At 34.6% G+C, this 10,786-nt stretch overlaps 1 protein-coding gene across 1 annotated transcript; it reads right to left on the reverse strand.

The window, feature by feature from the left end:
- Positions 1-1,153: 1,153 nt before the first annotated feature.
- On the reverse strand, positions 1,154-10,051 carry cyp24a1 (cytochrome P450, family 24, subfamily A, polypeptide 1). The gene is made up of 12 exons (XM_067374185.1): positions 9,587-10,051; positions 8,861-9,051; positions 8,688-8,781; positions 8,510-8,603; positions 8,328-8,419; positions 8,086-8,197; positions 5,623-5,768; positions 5,181-5,347; positions 3,726-3,804; positions 2,245-2,442; positions 2,020-2,131; positions 1,154-1,909 (listed from the first exon to the last, which is right to left on the reverse strand). The coding sequence occupies exons 1-11, from the start codon at positions 9,824-9,826 to the stop codon at positions 2,021-2,023; spliced, it is 1,524 nt and encodes a 507-aa protein (XP_067230286.1). The 5' UTR covers positions 9,827-10,051; the 3' UTR covers positions 1,154-1,909; position 2,020.
- Positions 10,052-10,786: the final 735 nt, after the last annotated feature.

Consider the following 10,786-nt stretch of genomic DNA (forward strand, 5'->3'; position numbering starts at 1 on the left):
CACCCAGCTTCAGTCTGAAAAATGCAACTATAAGGCATGAAGATACTGAGATATTATAATATATATATATATATATATATATATATATATATATATATATATATATATATATATATATATATATATATATATAATATAATATAATATAATATAATATAAAATATGCACTCTAAAAAATGCTGGGTTAAAAACAACCCAAGTTAGGTTGAAAATGGATAAACCCAGCGATTGGGTTGTTTTAACCCAGTGGTTGGGTTAAATGTTTGCCCGACCTGCTGGATAGTTTTATTTAACTCAACTATTGTTTAATAATTACTGTATTGCTTAATTAAAATGAACAAAAAGTATGTTGGAAATGAACATTTATTAATGTTCAATGAATAATTATTAAACAATAAACGTTTATTAAATTGCTTATCAATACATTTATATTAATAAACTATTAAACCATTACATTTATATTAATAAAATATTAAAGCTTATTAATAAACATTCACCTTTTGTCTATTATTGTTGTCTCTAATTGCATCTGGTTTTTAATTTCCCAACTATTTAGGGTTCATTTTAAGCTAGCCATATAGCAACTTTTAAATTATAGTTGGTTTAAATAAAACTACCCAGCAGGGGTCCTTTTAAGGGTACTGCCCCAGCAACAATATTAAACCCTTTTTTTTTTCATTTTGTGATGATACAAACAATCACGCAGTTGAGATTTGCCATATAGTATATATTGCTTTACATGGGTGTACTGTATATGTGTGCGGTGTACATATCCAAATTAATATAGAGAGCTGGGTGATAATTTTACATTGTATATTACTCATTTAAAATGAATATATTTCCCCCTTTATTTAATCAACTTCAGCCTCTACTTTTGCAGAGAAATAATTATTATAGTCCTGATATATTGGCCTGATATAAAAGCTTTTTTATATAGATCTGATCAGTGATGGTATCAAATATTAAATCCATGGTACACCATGGTATGGAATGATTATTATATTCAGATGGTATTCAGGGTGCTTCAAAGTACACAGTGCACATCCAGAAAAACATACACTGTAAAAAATTATTTTCATGATTTATCATAAAATTTTTTATTTTGTCAAAGCAACTTAGATAATTAATGTGTTTCAGATAACATCATATTTTGAGTTTCTGTTGATTAAGCCAATCACCTTTGTTGTATTAACTCAAATTTTTAGAGTCATGTCAATGAACTCAGTAAACCAACCGTTCTTTTTTTACAGTTTAGTAATACCGTGGTACTTTTCTGTAAGTGAGTGCAAAGTATTTTTAATGTGGCACACATGATGAATTCAGTTTATTTCAGACCACAGCATGACATCTGCACTTTTTATTACGAACAAAAGTGGTTTGTGGTGAACAATATCCAGTGAATTTCTAGATTGTCTTGATTTGCTTTTCAACAGTCACATTGTTTTCTCACCACTCATGCAGACATACATTAAACATAAATATATATTATTGAGTATATAAATAGAATGTTACATTTATGTTTTATATGACATATATGTACATTTCTACACAGCATTTAAAAAAAAAGAATTTTACATAATACTGTACATGGAATGATTTCAGTACAAAACAATATTGCATAGAAAATTTACCATCTCTACATAATAATTTTAACATTTTAGTAAAATATATTTACTGTAGTTATATAGTAGGTAGCAGCAATTATGAGAAAACCTTAAATATTTAATTTGCATAAAGTAAATAAATAGAATAATCATATTTATACTGTATGTATACTAATAGTTTGAGGTATTTTTGAAGTGTGAGACTGATACATTCTGTATAGGTTAGCAGCGATATAAAGGTCTCGTCATATGTCTGATCCATTGTTATGGAGTCATCCATTCAGGTTAGTAGTGGTACATGGCATCTGCAAAGACAAAAAAACAGGTTTTAAAATACAAGAGAAGATCCTCTCCATTCTTCAAACCTCTGCTAATATCTTTGTGGTCATGAATGAAATGTTTGTCATTTCCGTACCTCATCGGGGGATAAACGCCACTGGAAGCTCTCGACTGGGAACCAGAGTTCCTGAATGCAGCGCTTCCACCGGCTCATAGTCTGTGGCCACAATCTCATAGTCACGTAGTATCTGTGATGAAGAGCATATGAAACATTTGGACTAGGTGAAGATAATACATTAATATACAAGACCTACTAGAAGTACTGGTAATCGTTTAATGCATAGCTACATTGGAAACTTACCCAACAAAGACTCAGTTGGATCTGTAACTCAGCGAGACGTCGGCCGATGCACATCCTCTTTCCTATCCCAAAGGGCACATGGGCGAAAGGGTTGATGGAGCTTTTATCTTGAAGCCAGCGTTCTGGTCTGAACTGCTTCCCGTTGTCAAAATACTCCTCGTTTGAACCGATAGCCTGACTGTTGATCATCAGGATGGTCTGAGAACATAAAGAAATAGGGTTAAATAAATATAACGCACCAAAATTTCATCTCAAGAACTGCTAAATATGAATTCAATCATGTGCAATGCATAAAATGTCTATAAAACTTCACATTTAACATAGATTATATGATAAAGTAATGAATGGGACACAAACAAGTTACAGCAAAATCTACACTATAAAAAAATAGCTGTAAAAAAATAAACAAATTTAAACAGTAAAATACAGTTTTCCATTGAAACAGTAATAGACCGTAAAAACAATGCATTCTGGGTAATTATATTTGTCGTTAAATGACAAATATTACCCAGAATGCATTTTTAAGGTATATTACTTCTGTATATTACAATACATTCTGTATATAACAATGCATTCTGGGTAATATTATTTGTCATTTTCAATGAAGTAGCCTTTTTCTCGAAAAATAGCTATAGAAAATGAAACAGATTTGCACTGTAAAATACAGTTTTCCATAGAAACAATGCATTCTGGGTAATTTTATTTGTTGTTTTGAGATAGTAACCTACAGGCTACTTTCTCGAAAATAACAAAAATTACCTAGAATGCATTGTTTTTACAGTATATTACTTCTGTATATTACAATACATTCTGTATATTACAATGCATCCTGGGTAATATTATTTGTCATTGAAAGCAACTCATACCAAAAGAACTCATTGTTTTAACGGTATATTACTGTTTTGATGGAAAATCCTATTTTACTGTGTAAATTTGTTTTGTTTTTACAGCTATTTTTTTAGAGTGGTAAAATACTGTTTTCCATTGAAACAGTAATATCATGTAAAAACAATGCATTCTGGGTCATTTTATTTGTCATTAAACAACAAATATTACCCAGAATGCATTGTTTTACGCAATTACCCATATACAGCTATGGAAAAAATTTATTTTTTCCATAGCTGTATATACTAGGGCTGGGCGATATAAGGCATGCGATTGTCATGCGCATTTTGTCAGTAAAGCCGGTTCCTTGATATTGCGTGGCTTGTCAGTGAACTACATATAAGATGTTAACATCAAACTCTATTGCGATCAATTGTGTGTCAATTCTCTTGTGCTTCATAAGAGGAGCATTTTTTGCTGCTTATGTAGAGCTTTCCAAACCAGCCGCTTATGAACTCTTATTTCTGTTAAGATGCTGTTTTAGAAGGTAGCTGCCTTCGAGTTAGACGGTAGACATCAAGACCGCTCACTAGGTTTTGGATCAGAGTTCATATAGGTGCAGTAGTGAGCAGGTCTGCTAATAATGAAATACTCACTCCTTTAGGCAGAGTATATTCACCCAGCACGGTGTCCTTGTCTAAGGTACGGCTGGTGAACGGCACAGATGGTGAAACTCTGTAGAAATAAAAAACAACAATGAACTTCTTACTGTTGAGAATTACAGAGAATTTCCATTTTTTGTATGTGTGAGCGTGTAAGCTGAAAGGTATGAGGCACGTTATGTCGCTAATGCAGGTCAAGGCTAGATAATCCCACAAATACACCATCAACATTCTCGGCACATGCTTCAGCATTATCCTTCTTTAATGTATGAAGACATGTCTTCCTGTAACGCATGACTGAAGCCTGGAACATGAAAGTGTGAGGGCATAAACATGACTTCCATGTGCTTTCGGATTCCAGTCGGGACTATTATGTCACCTGACTGGATCTGGTAATGACCAGCCTAATCTGCCAGTCTGTTAGAAATGATCATGCATCACCTCATGTGAACCTCTTACAGCTGATACTACAAATTTTTCAGAAGAGTGCTGGGATAAAATAAAGGGGGTTTTTACAGTGATGCCATAGAAGAACTATATTTGGTTCCTCAAAGAACCTTTTTAAGTAAACCGTTCTTAAAAGAATAATTTTTAGTGTAAAGAACGTTTTAATAATCTAAAGAACATTTTGTGCAATGGAAGGATTCCATGAATGTTGAAGGTTCTTTACAATGCCATTAAAGAACCTTTATTTTTAAAGGTGTAAGAAATATTTGGGTTCCCCAAAGAACTTTTCAGTAAACAGTTCTTAAATGAAGCATTTTGTCTTAGTTTGAAGAACCTTTTAATAATCTAAAGAACTTTTTGAGCAATGGAAAGATTCAACAAGATTCACCATTTTGGGTTCCTCAAAGAACCTTTCAGTGAACAGTACTTAAACGAACCAAAATCTAAAGAACCTTTTATCCAGTATAAAAACCTTTTGTTTAATGGAAAGGTTCCATGGATGTTAAAGGTTCCTCATGGAACCATCAATGCCAATAAGGAACCTTTATTTTTAACAGCGTTAGAACAATGTTGGGTTCCCTAAAGAACTTTTCAGTGAGCAGTTCTTAAAAGAATCATTTTTTCTTAGAGTGAAGAACAATTCAATAATCTACAGACCCCTTTTCCACTATAATGAACATTCTGTGGAATAGGAAGGATCCATGGATGTTAAAGGTTCTTGATGGATGATGGCAATAAAGAACCAGAATTTTTAAGGGTGTAAGAACCATTCTGGGTTTTCCAAAGAATTTTCCAAAATGTTTTGTGCAATGGAAAGATTCCACACTCTTAAAAATAAAGGTTCTTTACTGGCATTGATGGTTACATCAAGAACCTTTAACACCCATGGAACCTTTCCATTCCACAAATGGTTCTTTATAGTGGAAAAGTTTGGCTCTTGGGGAACCAAAAGCAGTTCATCTATGGCAAACCTTTGGAACCTATTTGGGTTGGCATGCTCACCTCATGGACTCCTTCAGGCAGGCTTTGAGGTAGGGCATGTTCTTGATGTGCTCGGCAGTAGGCGTTTGCCCAGCAGGCACCACGTTTTGGATCTCCTTCAGAAGTTTTCCTTGGGCGCAGGGGTTACGGGAGAGGTTGAAAATAACCCACAACATGCTATTAGCAGTCTGCAAGAGGAAAACAAGAAGGATTTGCTTGGTCAATCAGGGCCACACTGTACAATGTTCCTCTAGCGGAACAATTAACGGAGCGCTACGCCCGTCTTGCCTCATTCTTCTGACTTATGTGCTTGAGTGGACTAAGCCTGGATAAGAGCAGAACAAAGACGAGTTAAATCAAATGTTTTTGTAATTCACTCGCGTGTGACTCGAAAACAAGCTTGCTGAAAAACAAGTTTGTTTGTCTGGGATTGTGAAAGTGCGTCTGTGTTATGAAAGCGTACCGTCTCCACTCCTCCGACCTGAAGTTCTGTTGTGGCGGCGTACAGCTCCTTCTTGGTGAGGTGGCTCTGGTGGTAGATGTCGCAGAGGAAGTCATCCGCTTTGCCATTTGAGTGCCTCTTCAGATTCTTGTCAATGTAAAGTTTAGCTGTGAAGATGATAGATTGCTTGATTAATTCATGATATTTCTGATTAAACATTTTTATAAAAGTGTGTGCATTCAAAAATGGTATTTTTGAAAATAAGTGAATAAAACATGCTATTTGCTCAATAATATTTACAGTAAATGCATGATTTTATTTAATGATGTTGAAAGTTATGTTCTCTAAAGCTGCATTTATGTGATAGAAAAAACAGTAAAATAGAAATAATGTAAAATATTATTAAAGAACTTGAATATATTCTAAAATGCAATTTATTCATGTGATCAAAGCTGAATTTTCTTCAATGTCACATGATCCTTCAGAAATCATTCTAATATGCTGATTTGCTGTTTAAGAAACATTTCACTGTCAAAAAAAAAAAAAAAAAATTCCACCTATTTCAACTTAAAAAGTTCAGTTGCTGCCTTATATTTTTCAAATTGGCTCATTTCAACTTAAATTATATTAAAGGTGCCCTAGATTCAAAAATTGAGTTTATCTTGGCATAGTTGAATATCAAGAGTTCAGTTCATGGAAATGACATACAGTGAGTGTCAAACTCCATTGTTTCCTCCTTCTTATATAAATCTCATTTGTTTAAAAGACCTCCGAAGAACAGGTGAATCTCAACATAACACCGACTGTTACGTAACAGTCGGGATCATTAATATGTACGCCCCCAATATTTGCATATGCCAGCTCATGTTCAAGGCATTACACAAGGGCAGCCAGTATTAACGTCTGGATCTGTGCACAGCTGAATCATCAGACTAGGTAAGCAAGCAAGAACAATAGCGAAAAATGGCAGATGGAGCGATAATAACTGACATGATTTTTTTTAGTGATATTTGTAAATTGTCTTTCTAAATGTTTCGTTAGCATGTTGCTAATGTACTGTTAAATGTGGTTAAAGTTACCATCATTTCTTACTGTATTCACAGAGACAAGAGCTGTCGCTATTTTCATTATTAAACACTTGCAGTCTGTATAATACATAAACAAAACTTCTTTCTTTATAAATCTCTCCAACAGTGTGTAATGTTAGCTTTAGCCACAGAGCACTATCAAACTCATTCAGAATCAAATGTAAACATCAAAATAAACATTGTACTTACGCGATTAGACATGCTGCATGACGAACACTTTGTAAAGATCCATTTTGAGGGTTATATTAGCTGTTTGAACTTTTTTTTATGTTGTCTTAGGCAAGCGCGAGCTCTTGGGGCGTGGAGCACGAGATTTAAAGGGCCACACACCCCGTATCGGCTCATTTCTAATTATGCCCCAAAATAGGCAGTTAAAAAAATTAATTAAAAAAAATCTATGGGGTATTTTGAGCTGAAACTTCACAGACACATTCAGGAGACACCTTAGACTTATATTACATCTTTAAAAAAAAAAAGTTCTAGGGCACCTTTAAACTGTGCAAAAATAAATAAATAAATTTGATAAGTTAAAGTAATGTCAAAACAAAAGTTGCCATGACTTACTGATCATATAATTTTTTTACAGTATTCATTTTATTATGAATGTTGAAAACAGCAGTTTGAAATGTAAATCTTTTGTAGAAATGCAATTTTTTTTATAATATGTATTTTTTTATTATTTCTTCTATATATTCTCTATATATTCATATTAGTCCATTTTAAATGAACTTTGAATTAACTTACAACAGTGATTTAAACTTGTTAAGTTTTGTTTTTCTTTATTTGTCTATGCAAAGCACTTTGAATCATCATAGTGATTTTTTTTTATTTATTTAACTTTGCATTCATAATAATCATTTTATTTCAGTTTATTTTTATTTTTATATATTTGTTTTATATGCAATATTCAGAGGAATATGTATGTACACTTAGATTTAAATAACTAATTGTTCATTTAAACTGGTATGATATTAGCATTTTTGTCACAACAAAGGGACAACCCTACTTGAGTCCAGCATGCGCTGCTGTTGTTTTCCGCAGGAAAGACGAAATGTTTTTTAATGTGTGGCAGGTGTCTGTCAGCGAGCGTCCGCTAATGGAGCAACAGCAGCACAACAAACTGTGAGTAATTCAGCCTCGCGTCAACATTCCTACCCGCCTCTCCCTCCCTGCTGCTAGTACAAATATTTGGCTGGATTCTCTTGCACTTAGGTCACCGCGTTTACTACCGGAGTTTACTCTCTCTCTCTCTCTCTCTCTCTCCTGCTGTGTGCACGGATCTGCTTTGGAGGGTCGAGGCAGAAAGCCGTAAGTTCATGTGTCATCACCTGACTGGAAATGTGTTTTGAACACCTTTATGGGTCACACGTCATCTGATAAAGGAATTCTTTAGTACCTGTGCTAAAAATACGGTCCCAAGCCGCTGTGTGGTCTTTCCATGTCTTCGTATTCAGGTTCCTGTGAAGCTCCACGGGCGTCACCATCATTGTTCCAAAGGTGCTCATCATCTGAAAGTGAGAAAACACCATCTGTTTTTCAACTGCATCTTTGCATTTCTAATGCCTCAAATGCAGCTAAGGAGAAGTAGATAAAGGTTTATCATAGACCCTCACTGGGTCAAAGAGATGGTCAATTTACCGTTTTGATCGCGGTGATGAAATCCATGGCCTCCTCGCTGACACGGTCTTGCAAGAGCCCAAAACGTTTGTCATAAAGCACATAGCAAATGGCTATAAGAACAAAAGAGGAAGAAACATTAAATGCATTTCATCAAAGAAATGCAGAATGCTATTTGTGGCAAGTGTTGCATGAAGACTCACTTTCAAAGGACCACTTGTTCAGTTCAAAATACAAATCATTGATCTTCCCATTGACATGGGCTCTTCCAATCCTCTTTATCAAATCAGCTGAAACCTTTCCATAAAGACAACAAGCAGTCACTCCTGTGTTTCATGAATGATACAGTACGTGAACTGATGTTTATGAAGCAGAACTCACTTCATTGATTTTTCCGTCCAGTTTCATGACTTCGGTTGGTTTCATGAGTTTCTGCTGGAAAGCGCTGCGCACCCGCTGCCAGTCCTTCCCCTCCCTGCAAATGCATGAGTTTAAAATACCAGAAATGTCATGGAATAACCAATAAAATCTTGTAACGGAAGCAGAATATTTACAGTATGAGCAGCCCGTAAGCCTCGTCCCGCATGTCTCTGTAGGCTTTCCATGGTTTGATCTCCAGTCTCTGAGGATAGTTGCCCTCTTTCCTGTAAAGAGCCTCCAGTAAACATGGAGAACCAATGTGAACCGACTCAAAAGAGCCCAGCTTCATCCGGAAGATCTTCCCAAACTTCTTATGGTAATCGATCTGAGGTTAAAAAGATAAAAGAACAGAGAAGAGAAACTTAAAACAGAGGAAATGTACAGGTACACATGACTATATATATATATATACTTTGGACAGGTTTATTTATATACTGTAGCACATTTTATATGCAGATGTAGAGATTCAAATTGCTCTGAATAAGCATAAATAACGTCACAAAAATATGAATTAAGTTAAAGTTAATTTATAGTGTATATATAAATAAGAAAAATATAAATGAAACGCCCACACAAATTTATATAAAATCTTATTTAAATAAAAAAAATTATTATTATTATTGTTATTATTAAAGTAAAAGCTTTTTATAGTCATTTCATAAACGTTTTGATTCAAATTACTTTAAATAGGCATAAACAGATATATAAAAATATATTTTTTTTTCAATTTGACTAAAAATAATAAAAAAATAAATAAATATGAAATTTAAAAATTTCATTTAAAATCATTAAAATAAATAAGTACTTAAATGAAAATAAAATAATAATTTTATAATGCACATTTATAAAGAGGTTCATACCAGCGCCTCGTGTTGTCTTTTTAAGCCTCCTTTCCGAAGCAGCTCGATGAGGCTGCCGAACAGCGGCCAGTTGGTTGGTCCAGGAATGGAGTCGAGACTGTGCGCGCAGGGCGCGCTCCCGGCAGCATCCTTCGAGTCCAGAACGCACACGGAGGATGTGGGCTTGCAGTGCTGAATCCCCACGGACTTCTTCTTCAGCATCTCCAGAATCTGAGGACCTTTTTGGATATGCGCTCTCATCTTGACGCGTGCGTAAAACAGCGTGCGTAAAAGTGTCAGTGGAGTTTCTCTTAAATGCCACTATATATATACTCGCGGCTGTGTTTATCTCGGTCGGACGCGGCGACCAATCAGGAATCATGTGTGGAAGTCGAGCCCACCATTCATTTATGGATCTACGTTGGTGAGTGCATGACCCCTCATAGACCGAGGAAGTGCCCTCAAACGCGCTTAATAAATAAACATAACGGAGGTGAGGCGGTTCGCTTTGAGCTGCCCTTAACTCCTCTCTCTGAGTCAACACTGAGACCACGCGACGCCACTTTGCGCAAATATTTATTCAGTAGCTCCTGTGCGCGCGCTCGTGGCCAAAGGCGATCGCGTTGTTTGAACAGTATGTGCGATGGTGCCTTAGAACATTTCGACGTGGAATTTCATTGATGACATCTCACATGTAATCATCGTTGAGCATTCGTGCGTTTTGCATTGAGACATGGTTTTAAAGTAGAGCTATATCAGGATAGTTGATAAATAACATGGATGTGTGTCCATGAACATCACGATTTTAGATTAACAAGTCGCATTATGTGTATGAGAGGAAATGCATATTCATATAAATTACAAGTATTCAATGAATGTGATGTCACGAAGAATTATAGAATAATAAAACATAAGAATTATAGCATTTTAACCATTATTAGAACAAATATAGCACGTTTTATGCAACTGTAGAGATTTAAAGTGATCTAAATAACCATAAATATTGAAAAAAGTAAAAAAAAAAAAAATCACTAATTTAAAAAGTTTATTTATAGCGTAGGCCTATATCTAAATTAAAAGAGCACACAAACTGAAATAAAATCAAGCAATTATATCATTAATGCCATATTATTTTATCATATACTTTAATAAACAGATAAGTTACCTTTAAAATAAAATAAAAGTGTCAAAAAGTAATGCAATAAAATAAAAGGGAATAAA

This window comes from Chanodichthys erythropterus, chromosome 21 (assembly GCF_024489055.1).
Source record: "Chanodichthys erythropterus isolate Z2021 chromosome 21, ASM2448905v1, whole genome shotgun sequence".
Classification (NCBI taxonomy): Eukaryota; Metazoa; Chordata; class Actinopteri; order Cypriniformes; family Xenocyprididae; genus Chanodichthys; species Chanodichthys erythropterus.

Bases quoted from the DNA above. Each gene is read 5' to 3' on its own strand.
- cyp24a1 (XM_067374185.1), bottom strand. From the start codon at position 9,826: ATGAGAGCGCATATCCAAAAAGGTCCTCAGATTCTGGAGATGCTGAAG. The intron at 8,782-8,860 runs GTAAATATTCTG...ATGCATTTGCAG, and splicing joins GCTTACGGGCTGCTCATACT to GGAGGGGAAGGACTGGCAGC. The intron at 3,805-5,180 runs GTGAGCATGCCA...TTATTTCTACAG, and splicing joins TGCCTGAAGGAGTCCATGAG to AGTTTCACCATCTGTGCCGT.